The 17,058-nt window shown below is 49.0% G+C and overlaps 1 protein-coding gene across 1 annotated transcript in view; it reads right to left on the bottom strand.

Annotated features, from left to right (window-relative positions):
* The window catches only part of LOC138267226 (extracellular calcium-sensing receptor-like), a 40,118-nt gene continuing 23,060 nt past the window's right edge, over positions 1-17,058 (bottom strand). Inside the window, exons 5-6 of the mRNA XM_069216083.1 lie at positions 12,646-12,769; positions 1-965 (exon numbers count right to left, since the gene is read on the bottom strand). Coding sequence (XP_069072184.1) covers positions 1-965; positions 12,646-12,769 — 1,089 coding nt within the window. The remainder of the gene's footprint in view (positions 966-12,645; positions 12,770-17,058) is intronic.

Below are 17,058 nucleotides of genomic sequence, written 5' to 3'. Positions count from 1 at the left end.
TCAAATGATGACAGCACATCTAATAGCAGGCAGGAACATTAAGCTATTGGCTTTATTCTTGCCACCTGATTGTCTGCCCATTAAGTACTGCTTGGAGTTCATCTCTGGCCTCAAAAGGAGGATGTAACACTTAGGCAAAAAAATACAAAACAACAGCGCAGAGCTAGAAGACAAGATGGCAAAAATCTCCATGGCCACCATGTACTTGCCCTTGGTGCTTAAGTAGGTTGGGATGAATGACAACCACACGCTGAGGAAGGCGAGCATGCTGAATGTAATAAATTTAGCCTCATTAAAGCTATTGGGTAATTGTCGTGCGAGGAATGCTACTATGAAGCAGATGGAGGCCAGAAGCCCCAGATATCCCAGCATGCTCCAAAAAGCAATGGAAGAACCCTCGTTACATTCAATTATTATCTTTCCAGGTTCAGAATGGGTGTTAAACTCTGAGAAAGGAGGGGCGACAAATAACCATGAAATGCACAGACAAACCTGTAGGAGTAAACAGACACTGATGACCTTGTACAGTACTTGCTGCCCACCCCATTGCTTGATATCACTGTTTGGTTTGGTTGCTTTGAAGGCAATAACTACCATGATGGTCTTAGCTAATACACAGGAGATACAAAGAGAAAAAATTATTCCAAAGACTGCTTGACGGAGGAGACACTTCACATGGGTGGGATAACCTATGAAACTTAAGGAACACAGAAAACAAAGCGAGAGGCACAGGAGTAGCAGGTAGCTGATGGAGCGGTTGTTGGCTTTTACTATAGGTGTATTCCTGTGATGGTGAAAGAGCCCCAAGATTGCAATAGGGACTGTTGATAAGAAGATGCTGATTGATGCCAGGGTGACTCCCAGAGGATCCTGGAAGGAAAGGAATTCCTTGATTTTTGGGATGCATTGGTCTTGTCTGCTGTTAGGCCACTGGTCCCATTGGCAGTGGAAGCAGCTTGCAGAATCTGAGGTACAATACAAGAACGAACACAGTAAAACAGAGCAGATGTGTCCTGTGTTGTCATAGTGGCCATTATTCACATTTTAGCTTATATATTATTAATTCCATTACTATGAATATATCGCATATTGTAGAATTCTCTGTTACTTGGGCATTGCCAAAGTTTAAAAATGCCCTTATTAGAAAGACTCTGATGCTGATATCCTTTACAAAGCTCTCCCCAACTGATTACAGACAGGAATACGTTTGACTGCTTCTTTCCTCATTATGGCCCTCATTACAACCCTGGCGGTAAATCCCGCTTACCGCCGTGCTGACGGCCGCCAAGATACCGTGACCGCGGCGGAAATCCGCTACAGGTATTACGACCCACATCTCATAATCCGCCACAATACAGACACCCACACCAAGTCCGCCACACCAAAGGTCAGTGATAAACTGGTGATAGCAAAACCTACACCATCACGGCAACACACAATCGTGCCCACACAATCACAACCCACGAATCAACGCGGCGGTCATTCAACCGTGGTAATCCATTGGTGGTACACACCGCCGCGCTCAAAACACACACACATTTACAAAACACAACCACATTGGACAATTCAAAATACACACCCCTGATACACATACACACACCACACCCACAACACTATATAACACACCCACATTACCCACAAACCCTTACAACAACTTTTTTGGAAGAAGCACACAGAGAGAGAATAGCAAACACAACACCAGCATCCACAGGCACACAACACCATCACTCATACAACATCCACACACCTCAAACAACACACACCAACACAGCACATCACATCACACATCACAACAAACAGCACCTCACACATCACCCACACCACATTATGGCACCTCAGAGACATCCCATGTTTTCTGAGGAGGAGCTCAGGGTCATGGTGGAGGAAATCATTCGGGTAGAGCCACAGCTTTTCGGATCACAGGTGCAGCAGACATCCATTGCAAGGAAGATGGAGCTATGGCAGAGAATTGTCGACAGGGGCAACGCAGTGGGACAGCAACTCAGAACACGGGATGACATCAGGAAGAGGTGGAACGACCTACGGGGGAAAGTGCGTTCCGTGGTATCAAGACACCAGGTAGCAGTACAGAGGACTGTCAGTGGACCTCCACCTCCTCCCCCACAACTAACAACATGGGAGGAGCAAGTCTTGGCAATAATGCATCCTGAGGGCCTCGCAGGAGTAGCAGGAGGACTGGACTCTGGTAAGTCAGATCTTTACTACTATATTCCCCCCACCCTACCTGCATGCTTTCACAAACTCCTAACCCAACCCTCACACCCATCACCCCAACACCCCACAGATACCCTACTATCACAATTCACACATCCCAAAACCAAGCCCTGCATGTCACACCAATGCAAGGACACCCATCACCAAAGCATGTCCAGTACAGATACTCAACCAGACCCCAAAATCACCATTCACAAAAGGGCAAAGACAATAAGCCAAGCACATGACTAGAGGGTAACTGACACATTGCACAAGATGGCACTCACAGATACAATAACTATGCATTTACACCTCAACAGGACCCATACCCAACGTCACCGGACAGGTGGTGCCAGACACATCCAGTCCCCCCACAGAAGAGGCCCACAGTGACGACAGCAGCTCTGCACGCCTGGATCAAGAGGACAAGCCTGGCCCATCAGGGACCTCTGGACAGTCGGTTCCCCTGCCACAGTCACAAACCACCACTGAACCTCCCCCTCAGGAAACAACACCACAGCACCCACCCAGCGGGCCCATCCCTCTGTCCCCAGGACACCTCAATCAGCAGAGTGTCCACCACTACAGGGGCCGCAGGCAAACCCATCGACCCAAGACAATCAGGGACCTGGGGTCAGTGGCAGTGGCCACACGGTTCAGGGGACAGAGGCACAGGATAACAGGGAAACTGGGAGGACTGCTGTGCGACAGGGGGAGGACAGACCCGGGGAACCCACTCTCCACGAGGCACTCTCCAACATCATGGGAGTATACCATCATTCCCAAGAGACCATGGGCACGGTACTGGCCAAGTTTCAGGAGACCCAGCGGCTGCAGGAGGAACAGTACCTGGGGATCAGGGAGGACTTGAAGTCCATTAACACCACCCTGGTCACCATTGCAGGGGTGCTGGTAGACATGGCCAACACCATGAAGGACACAGTGGCACACCAACGGGCCCCTGACACTAGCCTGAACGATGAACAGCCCTCCACCTCCACCGGCGCTCTTGGACAGGAGGCCCCGCCACAGGAACAACAGGCCACCAGCTTCCCACCCCCGGCAGAAGGAGAACCAGCCCAAAAACGGTCGCTGAGATCCAGGAACAAGACAGAGAACATTGCCAAGACCCCTGCCAGGAAATAAGACTCTCCTGATTGTCACCATTCTGTGCCACTATGTCACCCTGACAACCTTGATCTGCCATTACTCCACTTCCTATGCCCCCTTGGACAATGCACCTGTGATAACAATAGACTGGGCTCCACCATGTTATTCCTCCACCATCACCCCAGCCCATTGCACAGCCCACTCCACTTATTAGCACAGAAATAAACACCCTTGAATCACAAATCAATCTGGAGTCAGTCTGTACTTTCACAAATGTGTAATTGCAACCTCTCAGAAAAATAGCAATGTCAATGTTCATTTTCACATACCAATGTTCGACATTTGTTGGGCATCAGTAAACAAAGCAGAAGGCAGAAAGTGGTACCCAGATCTGTGAAATGGAAAGCCAAAGTGAAATATCAGGGTCCATACACAGAGGTAAAAAGGCAGAATCATGCAATGTCCTACAGTAGAATGATATGAGAGGAGCAGTGCCTGTCTCTTACCTGTGTCTCACTGGAAGTATTGCATGATGATGTTGTTTCGGTTGTCTATATCTTCTTCTTCTGCTTCCTCTTCTTCACTGTCCACAGCTGCCACAAGACAAACATCAGGCCCATCCTCCTGCAGAAAAGGCACATGGCGTAGCAAAGCCAGGTTGTGCAAAATACAGCATGCCACGATGATCTGGCACACCGTCTTCGGTGAGTAGTATAGGGAGCCACCTGTCAGATGGAGGCACCGGAACCTGGCCTTCATGAGGCCAAAAGTGGGCTCAATTATCCTCCTAGTTTGCCCATGTGCCTCATTGTAGCGTTCCTCTGCCCTTGTCCTGGGATTCCTCACTGGGTTCAGTAGCCAGGACAGGTTGGGGTAACCAGAGTCACCTGCAAATATCGAGGGACAATTGTTAGACAGACACTAACCCTTAGAGACAACCCCATACCCAGACACCTATGTCAACTGTGTTGGGACCTTGGGCTCACCTATTAGCTACACACACACTGCCTCTGGAAGTGGCCCATCACATTAGTGATGCTGCTATTTCTCAAAAGGTACACATCATGCCCTGAGCCAGGATACTTGGCATTCACTTGGGAGATGTACTGGTCTGCCAAACACACCATCTGCAGATTCATGGAATGGTAGCTTTTGCGGTTTCTGTACACCTGTTCATTCCTGCAGGGGGGGACAAATGCCACACGTGTACCATCAATGGCACCAATGATGTTGGGGATATGTCCCAGGGCATAGAAGTCACCTTTCACTGTGGGCAAATCCTCCACCTGAGGGAAAACAATGTAGCTGCGCATGTGTTTCAGCAGGGCAGACAACACTCTGGACAACACGTTAGAGAACATTGGCTGTGACATCCCTGATGCCATGGCCACTGTTGTCTGAAAGGGCCCACTGGCCAGGAAATGGAGTACTGACAGGACCTGCACTAGAGGGAGGATTCCTGTGGGATGGCGGATAGCTGACATCAGGTCTGGCACCAACTGGGCACACAGGTCTTGGATTGTGGCCCTATCAAGTCTGTAGGTGATAATGATGTGTCTGTCTTCCATTGTTGACAGGTCCACCAGGGGTTTGTATACCGGAGGATGACGCCATCTCATCATCTGCCCCAGCGGACGTGCCTTATGGAGGAGAAGGGTGAGCAGAGGGTCATACACCACATAGCTTCCACAAGGGTGTTTAGTACAATCGTGATGTAATAGTTGTGTTGCGCTGTCAGTCCGTATTCCTGCCGAAAAGTGCTGTGACACAGTTAATTGTGCTGCCATGTGCCCCCCTGAAATGGCGGCTGCCTGACCTGTAAGGAGGGACAAGGGGAAATGAGGTAACTGCACTGGCGTTGTGCAGCGTCGCAGTAGGCGGACGAAGACCGCGGCGCAAATCAGCATTGGTTATCATTGGGCCCTATGGGTTCCAGGAGCCAATGACGATGTACACCGGTGGTGACGGTACGCACCGCTGTGGACGTGACCGCCATTTTCTATCTGTTCACTCACTTGATACCTGACCTTCACTTCAACAGGAGAGGACCTACACTGCAAGTGCTGCTGTGACCTGAGTCTGGAAGCGACAATGGCTACAGTGTCTGGGGAAAGGGCCCGTGCCTTCACCGTGGAGGAGTTGGACAAGCTGGTGGCTGGGGTCCTCCCCCAGTACACGCTACTCTATGGTCCTCCAGACAAACAGGTGAGTACACTGTGAGCATGATGGATAGGACATGAATGTATGGAGTGAAGTGGATGGAAGATATGGGGGGGGGCAGAGGCCAGCATGTGAGGATGGTCAGTGTATGCGTTTCTAGGTCAGGGTGGGAGGTTTGGGGCCAATGAATAAGAAGAACCGGACGGGGGAGTAAAATCCATTCTTACTTAACATTTCCTCTAGGTCAGCGCCCACCAGAAGAAGGGTATTTGGCGTTCCATCGCCAAGGAAATGCAGACCCTGGATGTCTATCATAGACGGAGCACCCACTGACGCAAAAGATGGGAGGACATGCGCCGCTGGAGCAAGAAGATGGCAGAGGCTCAGCTGGGGATGGCCTCCCAATCTGGTGTACCATATCCTGGCGGTGACATATCCTGAGTTGGATGGGCGGTTAAGGGCATCACAGCAGCCACAAGAGGGTGAGTACAGTCTCATTCAGCTGACTCTGTGCCCTTTATGAGGTTTCCTGGTGGGGGAAGTGGGCTGTGGGTTCCCCTAGGCCAGGGCAGACGTGCCAGGGTAGATCCATTGTTAGGCAGGCTCAGTGGCACTCCAACCCCAAAAGTGGTAGTGGCCCTCTACACCTAGTCAGGCTCCTGTGGGTTCCAGGTCTAGGCACCGTGCCCCATGGGCATGTGATTTTCCCCTGAACTGTTAGTTCTTGGCCTAGTGCATAGGGCTGCTCCCTGTGTGCTGTGTCCGACAATGGTGGTGTTGTTGCAGGCATTGACCATGTGTCTCTTCTGTCTTTCCTCCCCTTTTGTTTTGTCACCCTGTCCTTGTGTGCATTAGCATCATCTGGCGGAGGAGCATTGGCACCGGAGCGAAAGGGAGCTACAACCTACATGGCCCAGGAGGGTGAATGTACGGAGTCTGAAGGCACCAGTGGGAAGGAGGGCGAGGGGAGCTCCACGACGGGGACAGGAGGAGACACCAGTGACAGCGACTCCTCCTCTGATGGGAGCTCCCTTGCGGTGGCGGGCACATCTGTGCCCACTGCATCAACAAGTACAGCCGCCCCCCCTACCAGCACTGCCCTCCCAGCAGCCTCTCAGCGTGTTTCCCGTGCCCGCTCACCCAGGAGGGTGGGCATCTCCTTCGCCCCAGGCACCTCAGGCCCTGCCCCAGTCAGCCTTGCTGCCCTCAGTGAGGAGGCTATTGACCTCCTGAGATCCCTCACTGTTGGGCAGTCAACTATTCTGAATGCCATCCAGGGTGTCGAGAGGCATTTGCAACAAACAAATGCATACCTGGAGGGCATTCATTCTGGCGTGGCAGCCCAACAGATAGCATTTCAGGCTCTGGCCTCAGCACTGATGGCAGCCATTGTCCCTGTGTCCAGCCTCCCCCCTCCAACTTCCACTACCCAGACCCAATCCCCTATCCCAAGCACACCATCAGACCAGCATGCACACTCATCAACACACAAGAATGGACATGGCAAACACAAGCACCACACTTCATCCCACAGGCACTCACACAAGCACCATCCCCATGCAGACACACCAACATCCACTGCCTCCACTGTGTCGTCCTCCTCCTCCTTCCCTGTCTCGTCTCCACTCACACCTGCATGCACTACATCCTCAGCCACTATGCCCATCACCAGCACGCCCATCACCACACACCGTTCACGTGCAATCAGCACCCCCACTACCATGCACACGTCCCCGTGTCCTCTCCCAGTGTGTCTGTGAGCCCTCCTCCCAAAGTACACAAATGCCGGCACACATACACTCAACAGCAATCCACCTCACAACAGCCTCCAGCCTATGCACCCTCACCCAAACTCACCAGACGTACACCTCCTACAACCACTACCTCTTCCTCCACTCCCAAACCCCCTCCATCTTCCCTGTCCAGTGTGTCTAAAACACTTTTCCTGGCTAACATTGACCTCTTCCCTACAATCCCCCCGTCCTTCCACTAGGGCCAGGATGTCCAGATCCCAGCCCAGCACCTCAGCCACGAAATCCTCGAGCACTGTGGTCCCTGCAAGTCCAGTAACATCGAAGGCGGCACCCATCAGGGCTGCCAGTTTGCCACCTAGTGAGGCCAAGGATCACCCTATTCCGCCACCTGCCAAGGTGAAGAAGGTGCCCACATGCCGTAGGGAAAAGCTGCACCAACCACCCAGCAAGCCATCATCCAAGACAAAAGAGGACAGTGCCGAGGTCCCAGCAGCGGCTTCCAACGTGGGCAAGGGACACAAGGCTAAAGGGAAGTCAGCTCAGGGTACGGAGCCTCCGGGTGAGGGACTGGTGTCACCCCTTCTACAAGACAGAACAGGGACCTGTACGGCGGTGGCCAATGCTGCAAACACCACCACCTGCACCGCCACCTGCACGTCTGCTGCCTCTGCAACAGTCCCCAGCATCATCCCCAGTGGGCAGCTGTCCGAGGCTGCAGAAGACGTCCTGCTGTCTCCCTCCACAGGTGCTGCCACATGCACCACTGCCAGCATCTCCGCCACCGACACCGCCACAACCACTGCGACGTGCTCAGACAGTACCACCACAGCCGACATGAACATCATTCCTAGTGGGCAGCCGTCCGAGGCTGCAGGAGACATCCTGGACCCTGCACACACTACATGAGGCACCACAACCAGCACTGGCAGTACAAGCAGTTGGCAGGCAAAGTCGCCTCAGGGTGGAGTGTGTCTCTGCCTCCATGGAGTATCATGCTACCTGTTCCCAGAAGATCTCAAGGCTCACACACCCAGGTGAGGGAATGGGAACTGCCACACACCATGTGCAGCACTCTGGGCACCAAGTCTCTTTCAGAACCAGTGGAGAAAAGCACCCACTACCCCAGTCCTTGGCAGGATGAAGCACTCTGGGCACCAAGCCCCCTCCAGACCCAGTGGAGAAAAGCATCCACTACCCCAGTCCTTGGCAGGATGAAGCACTCTGGGCACCATGCCCCATCCAGAACCAGTGGAGAAAAGCATCCACTACCTCAGTCCTTGGCAGGATGAAGCACTCAGGGCACAAAGCCCCCTCCAGAACCAGTGGAGATAAGCATCCACTAACCCCAGTCCTTGGCAGGATGAAGCACTCTGGGCACCAAGCCCCCTCCAGAACCAGTGGAGAAAAGGATCCACTAGAGAGACTGTGGCTTTGCACTCCCCAGGACCAATCAGTGGGCAAACCACCTACTTGAGAGACTTGTGAGACTGTGGCTTTGCACTCCCCAGGACCAAACAGTGGGCAACCCACCCACTTGAGAGACTTGTGAGACTGTGGCTTTGCACTCCCCAGGACCAAACAGTGGGCAGCCCACCCACTTGAGAGACTTGTGAGACTGTGGCTTTGCACTCCCCAGGACCAAACAGTGGGCAACCCACCCACTTGAGAGACTTGCGAGACTGTGGCGTTGCACTCCCCAGGACCAATCAGTGGGCAACCCACCCACTTGAGAGACTGTGGCTTTGCACTCCCCAGGACCAGGCAGTGGGCTTGGAGCCCCCTCGTGGCACAGTGGCGTCGTCCCATCAATCCGGCTGAGGTGCCCCCCTCCCCTTCCCCCTGAGGTGCCTGTTTATTTTCAACCTGATGCCCCTGCAGTGTTCTCTCCGTTTTGAGGAGGGTATCATGCATTTTAGGACCACTGGTCCACGGACAATGAATGGAACACTATCCAGACTGGTGTAGTTGCTGTACATTTTGTATATATTGCGCTTTTACAGACCTGTTTCCCTATCTGGATTTTCAATGATTACACTTGTTAAAATCATTTCATCTGGTCCTTGCGTTCTTCCAGGGGGTTACGGGGTGTAACTGTAATGTTGCTGCATGTATTTGTGTGTGTGTGGGTGAGGGTGGGGGTTTTGCGTGTGTGTCACTCTCTTTTTCCTCCCCTGTGTGCTAGGTGCAGTACTCACCGTGGTCGTCGCCACCGTCTTTGATGTTCCTGGTAGAAGAAGAGGTAAACCAACATTGGTAACACCTGTAGTTCTGGCTCCATGGCGTTCTGGTTCCTCGTTGGGTGTCGAGAGGTGAGTGGTTTCCCTTCTGTGTACTGTTTCCACCATGCTTTTGATGGCATTGGTACCGCCCCGGAAAAGCTGGCGGATTGGTGCCTTGTAATACAATGGGCGGTACATTGTCTTCCGCTTGTCTGTTGGCGGTTACCGCCACAGTGTTTGTTTCTACCGCCGTGGCGGTCGGAGTGTTAAAGTGGCTGTCTATGTTGGCGGTTTCCGCCATGGTCGTGATCCCATTTTTTTTTACTGCCGCCCTGTTGGCGGTATTACTGCTGCTTTAACACCGACCACCAGGGTTGTAATGAGGGCCTATATTTGGATCCAGGCATGTCTGTACTTCACTGTCCTAACATTCATATTTTTCATCATGATATAATAAAAAGATCTGTCCTTATATGTTAGATCACTACTCCTCACAAGGGGGTTCTATCAGAGGAGGAGCAGTTCAGTCTACTTATAGTGTCATATCACCAAGTTGCTGCCTCCTTCAATTACAGAACCCTTTTTGAATCTTATAGCTCAGAACGTCTGTAGGACAGTCATCTATTCTAATTCCACCGGCCTGCTTCCTTGTCCTAATTATATGGTGGATCTCTTGGAGATATGGTAGAAGACTTACAATCAACATGGTTTTGGTCCACAATCTACTCTAACAAGTGTGCACCTGAAAATAATGTGAAATTACTGGAATAGTGCCAGATCAACGCATCACACAGGACAACACTACACACACAAAAGTACTAAACAACACACACAGGAGATAAAATATATCCAACCTGGTACCTGAATATACCCCTATGCATTTTCCCTGTACTTTCACTCTTTTCTCCTGTGTAGTTATATGTGCAAACACAAGGTTCAGTAGGAGCTCTCCGAGCAACCTTTGTCATTGCGAGATTCTCCTTAATTTACAGTCAGTTTACCAGCCACCTGAACAATATTTCCTCATGGCAGCACTGACTTTAGTGCTGCAAATAAGGTGCTGTCTTTTATAGGAAAAGAAGTTCATCCCTATACAGCTGCTCACCTGCAGGCTGCTGTCCCTTGAGTTACCAAAACCTATCTGAAAGAAGCAGCTGAGGCGTCCTGTATGAGTTCCAGAGCTCTAATGGCCCATGTCTGCTTGCTGGAAGAGATGCTCATATCTGTCTCCTTGGCAAGTTTAATAAAGTTAATCACTTACAAAATATCTTAGTTTTATGCAGTGTAAAGATGTTTTGCTATTATACTTGTTGTCTCTGAATGGTTATTTAAAAAGGCACTATTGTAATGAATGCTATCTTATCCAACGCCTCCAATGTACTTGTGCCATCTTAGATGGTGCCGAGACTTGGGGTTGCATTCAACTGGATGTTGCGCCACTAAGGTTTTTGAACCTCAGTGCAGCCATGGAGGCTTGGTAAATGGCACTGTGGGATGTAACATACTATAGAAACAGTCAAGAGAAATGCATTTTTGTTCACACTAAGTTTGCAGGTACATGAATTAGTGAAAGACTGATAGACTTAGAACATCTCAGCATTGACCTAATGGGAAAGCCCTGGCTGCATAGGGTACGAATTGAATAGTTGGTAGATGTCTGAAAAAATCTCTGATTTTTGTACTCTCTATTGTACAGCTTGCTGTGAAAATGAAACCATTTATTCACCATGGACAGGTTTGAAAGGTCACTGGTCCTAAGAACAATTCTGAATCGTACGTCCTCCAGTCTATGTTCTAGATGTAAGGAACCTAGGCCCTCATTAGGAGTCTGACGGTCATAGGACCGCCAATGCGTCAGTCCGGCCTCCACATCATGACCTTGGAGAACGCGCCACAGTCGGACCGCTGACACCAACCCTTTTTTGCCGTCTGGTGGTGCTGGCAGACTTAACCCGCTAAGGCAGCGATGCCCTGGTGATTACAGATCCCCTCATGGCAGTTGCACTGGCTTGTAAAAGCTGGCAGAGCCGGCGTGCCAGGGACTGCATGGGAAATGCAGGGGCCCCCATGGACAGCCCCGTCATGCTTTTCACTGTCTGCTTAGCAGACAGTGAAAAGCACGGCGGGTGCTGTTGCTCCCGACGCACCGCAACATTGCCGCCGGCTTGATTACAAGCCAGCGTCAATGTTGTGGGCTGTTTCCTGCTGGTCCAGCGGGTGGAAACTCTGTTTCCACCCTTTGGCCCAGCGGGAAACGTGTAATAGGGGCCGGGGAAGGGCTGACCCATAGGCGGGTAACCTGACCGCTGGAGTTTGGTGGGTGGACTTTTCCACCCGCGAAACTCATAATCAGGGCCCCAGTGTTGATAACATGGATATATTTTTCAGCTTACCCTCATTAATACAGTTGTGGGACCTGATTAATAAAGGTAACATACCCATTTGAGTAATTTACTAGTTTTGACTATTCACAAAATATTAGTATAAGTTAAACTTTTGGAGTAAATTTGCATTCGGATTTTGTGTTTAGCCAACAAGCTCTAAAGATACTCAAAATTGTAAATGATTCAAAATTGTAAGTCACCATTGTGAAACATATCTTGGAGTTCTGTGACCATATTATTAGTTGGGTAATAGGGAAAGGCTTGTGGTGTTTATTAATCTTGTGTTGCTACAAATAACAACTGGGAAGCATCGGCCATTTGCATTTATGTTGGTGTTCTATTATGTGCTGCTAAGTGCAAAACAGTATTGAGTGGACTGGGGTAGCACCCGTTCATCTTTTAAATAGATCCACAGCGTTAGTCACTGCATTCTAATGAACAAGCTGTAGGATACATTTGGAGAGCCAAGATATGAGGCTCTTTCCCGGAATGTTTGGATCCTGAAGGAGTAGGGCTATAATGAATTGTGTACAGCAAGGTTCCAACAAATAACATTGGGATTCATACCTGGTAAAATTGAATTTTGACAGAATAAGATCCCTTTTTTAGTGGAATGCACAGATGTTCAAGCGGGTAAATACAAAGTGGGTAAATATGAGGTCAAAAAACAAAAAAATGTTGAGGACATTAAATTGGTTATCCACCATTGTTGGGCAAACTAACTAAATTTTGTTCAGCTTGTGCACACTATTAGTTGAGAGAAATGTTTACTTTTGACTCATAATGCTGATCACCTCCACCTACCAGTGTGATTTGATATCTCTCCGAGAGGACAAGGAGTGCATCGGAAACAGCAAATGGGCTCTCCTGTTTTCGCAGTTTTTCTGAAGCCAGGTGGGCAGCTGGGACTGCACAGAGAGGAAGGGACCTGGTGGTTGGCAACAAAAGTCTTTCAATTACAGGAAGCGTTACCACCCTGGTGGTTCTTTGAAACTTGCATTATATGACCTTATGTACAGTATACTGTATAGGATATATTTTTCTGTCATTCTACATATTTCATCAGTGTCCGTGCATAAAGATATAAAGTCTCAATAGTAGCAGCTTCACAATTTTTCACCACTTCAAGAACTTCATGAAGTTGAAGCACTTCAAGTTAACAAAAGCCACTTACATTTTATAGCACTTTGTGGCAGTAGGAAAGCCTTCCAGCTGCAGCAAAGAACTGATGGTCGATACTTGCCGCTCAGCAGCCAATCGAAGGTTCTGATCCCCCACCACTGCTGAAGAGCCAAATCCGTTCTGATACCTCAGACTCCACCAACGCACCATTTCTTACCATGCTGTACCCTACCACATGTACCCTTGGCAGAATAAAACTCTCTCTCACTCCTTTTACATCAACCTGTACCATCCCGTGCTCCCCTCCCCAGCTCCTTGTATTTCAGAGCAGGAGTGTTGCAAGCTCACACATTCCTTCTACAGGATATCTTTGCCACAGGACATCAAATATCAGAAATTCATTAATGTTTTTGGCCTGAGTATAACTTCTTGTCCTTGCAAACTAGAAACAATGTCTGACTTCTCCATGGGCACAGGAAAGTAAATACAGTTCACTCCCTTTAATTTGATATATTTCTATATTTTAAAGGATGGCAAACAGCAGCTAAGAAATGGAAGAAGCTCTTATGCATAACTATGCCCAACCATATTTTAAAGAAATCATGCCAAATAAAAAAGTCCCCCAGTCATTATATTCTGGTAACACCTGACCTCTCTGTTGTGAGTCATGTAGTCAGTCGTGTACCAAACATTGAGGGGGGGCCTCTGCGAAGTACATGGTGGGGGCCCCCTCCAAACTCACTCAGGAGCTCTCCGGCTAGGATACTGTGCTGAGGGGGCCCTCTTGTGGTCTCAGGCGCCCCACATCGTGGGTGCTGTGGGGGACTTTTTTATGCTACTGCATGTAGTCAGAATTAATCCATCATCATATTCTTGATCAGTGTTCTTCAGTTAATGAGGTGTATCTACAACAATGTGCAGTCTTTATCCTGGCTTTCTTAGATACCTAAGTTGCCCAGAGAAGTATGACACAAAACCAATGCTATTTGCACTGTTCCTGACACTCTTTCCTTTGTTTATGCCATCATTGCAATCTGACATGGGACAGGACAACATTCACATTTCCTTCTCCTGGAAAAGAGACCACAGAAGTCATAGATGGCAATGGCAATTTCAAAGGTGTTTGGACAGAATATTGCAAAAAGATATTTGATACAAAAAATTTCATTGCTGGAATATTGTTATGTCAAAAATGTATTTGACAACATTATTAAAGGTAAGTATATCATTTTTTTGTGTTTTTCGTAATATCATTGTAAAATATCGTCTATTTAATGTCACTTTTTACAATATTTTAGTTAAATAGTTGTGTTATTTTTAAGTTATGTACTTATTGTTAAATTTGGTTTGGCCTAGTGTGAAAGAACCAGTGCTGCAAATTCCTGAAAATGTTTGTGATCCTACAGATAAGAATAAAATAAAAGAACGGGTGACAATTAGTTGAAGGAACAATGGGCATATCGCAAACCCCCGGGCCAAATGCTCTCTAACTGTGGGAGAAAAACTGAAAAAATGCAGCACAGTTGCATGTTTCATGTGCTGGTTGGACACCTCCTCTTATTATTATAAGTACAGAAACACCTTCACAATTCTCTCCCGTGGCCTCGTTAGGATCAGCGGAGTTACAATTACCAGGGTACCTAGAATGATCAATGACTGCAAACAGCCTGTATCTCGAGGAGTTGTAGCTGATTCTTGCACCTGCCATCTTTGTGAGTCTTGTTAAACTTCCCTTCAGCCTTTAGGAGAGGTTATTTCGCTCCTAGTACAGGTATAAGGCTGGTTCACGCTCGATCCGCTCCTCATTGCACTTATAGCAGATTGGGGTATATGTAATTCACTCAAATCTGCCTCTGTGTATAAAAATGTTTCCCACTATGATATGACCTCATCTTTCCCTCTGCGTGGGTCACGAGAGTGGGCAAATGTGGTCACAGGGGACAAAAGAGGAACCTCCTAATGCTTAGCCGGTTACGAATGATTGCTGGGTGAAATCGGCTCCTCCTTCCAAAAGACATGCGTCGCTTAGATCGAGCTCCTTTAAAAAAATTAACAAATAGAGACACTTGCAATTGCAGTTCCAAACATTTCTCACAAAATGTGCCCAGAAGTTGACCTATTTGGGGAATCCTCACTATGAAATGTGTGGGGGATACGTCTAGAAAACTGACTTTTTGTGAAAGCATGTCTGAAAAAACGATGTTGTGGAACACTTATTCATAAAATCAGTTTTAGCAGAGCTTTTCGCAGGATAAGTGTTGTGCTCGGTACATTTTTGGCTCCTTAGAACAACACATTTGCAGCCTAAAGATTTCAAAAACATTTCTGTTTTTCCAACCAGACATATTTTTTGGAGAACAAAGGAAGCACACTGCAACTGATAAGTCAAATTCGCCATTCCCAGAATAAATTATCCATTTAGGTATTTGAGTTAACAGGTGTAGGAAAGTAACGTTGTTGGCATGGTTCCTTCCCACGTTTTGCCTGATACTGATGCCATGCTTGATTGAGAGTGTGCTGGGATCCTGCTAACCAGGCCCCAGCACCAGTGTTCTTTCCCAAAATCTGTACCTTTGCTTACACAATTGGCACACCCCTGGCACCCAGATAAGTCCCAGGTAAAAGGTACCCATGGTACCAAGGGCTCTGTAGCCAGTGAAGGTCCCCAAGGCCTGCAGCATGTATTATGCCACCCTGGGGAACCCCTTACCAAGCACATGCTCACTGCCTTTGCTGCTTGTATGTGCTGATGGGGAGAAAAAGGCAAAGTCGACATGGCACCCCTCTCAGAGTGCCATGCCCACAAACCACTGCCTGTGGCATGGGCAATTTACCCCTGTAGCAGGCCTTACAGCCCTATGGTGGGGTGCACAATACCACAGGTGGGGGCATAGCTGCATGCACAATATGCCCCTACAGTGTCTAAGTCCATTCTTAGACATTATAAGTGCAGTGTAGCCATATTGAATATATGGTCTGGGAGTTTGTCATTACGAACTCCACAGTTCCATAAGGGCTTCACTGAATACTGGGAAGTTTGGTATCAAACTTCCTAGCACAATAAACCCACACTGATGCCGGTTTTGGATTTATTGAACAATGTAACCAAAGGGCATCTTAGAGATGCCCCCTGTATTTTACCCAATCCTTTTGTGCAGAACTAACTGGTCTGTGCCAGCCTGCCACTAAGAGATGAGTTTCTTGCCACAAGGTGTAAGAGCCTTTGTGCTTTCGATGGCTAGAAACAAAGCCTGCACTGGGTGGAGGTGCTTCACACCTCCCCCTGCAGAAACTGTACCACCTAGCAGTGAGCCTCAAAAAGTCAGGCCTCTTGTTACAGTGCCCCAGGGCACCCCAGCTAGTGGAGTTGCCCGCCCCCGGGCAAAGCCCCACTTTTGGAAGCAAGTCTGGGGTGAAAATTAGGGTAAGCACTAAGGAGTGATCATCCCAGCTAGGACCACCCCTAAGGTGTCCAGAGCTGAGGTGACCCTCTCCCAGCAGAATCCTCCATCTTAGTTTGGAGGACAGGGACCATTAGGGTTAGGTTTATGTCCCCCTCCCCAAAGGGAGTGGACACAAGAAGGGTGTAGCTACCCTCAGGGTCAGTAGCCATTGGCTACTGCCCTCTGACCCCTGTAACGCCCCTAAGTCATGGATTTAAGGGCTCCCCTGAGCCTAAGTCGTCAGATTCCTGGTGACCTCACAAGACGAAAGAAGGACTGCTGAGCTGAAACCCCAGCAGAGAAGAAAAAAGTCAAAAAACTGGCTTGGCCCCAGCCCTACCGGCCTGTCTCCTGCTTCAGAGAATCTGCACAAGAAAGCAACGCATCTTGCAGGTCCACTGACCTCTGCCAAGCCTCCAGAGGACTGCCTGCATCACAAAGGACCAAAGAACTCCTGTGGACAGTGGTCCTGTCCTAGAAGAAACTACATCTAAGGTCTCCAGAGCCTCCCCAGATCAGTGACTCCTGACTACTCTGCACCCACCGCCACAGCCCATGTTCAGGTGTCCTAACCGACTAGAGAGGATCCCCATGAGATTCTGAGCAAGTGCCAGCTCTGGGTTGACCCTTCCTGTCCTCCACGACAACGTCT

This window comes from Pleurodeles waltl, chromosome 12 (assembly GCF_031143425.1).
Source record: "Pleurodeles waltl isolate 20211129_DDA chromosome 12, aPleWal1.hap1.20221129, whole genome shotgun sequence".
In the NCBI taxonomy this organism is placed as follows: Eukaryota; Metazoa; Chordata; class Amphibia; order Caudata; family Salamandridae; genus Pleurodeles; species Pleurodeles waltl.
This window is presented reverse-complemented; position numbering and strand designations above follow the sequence as displayed.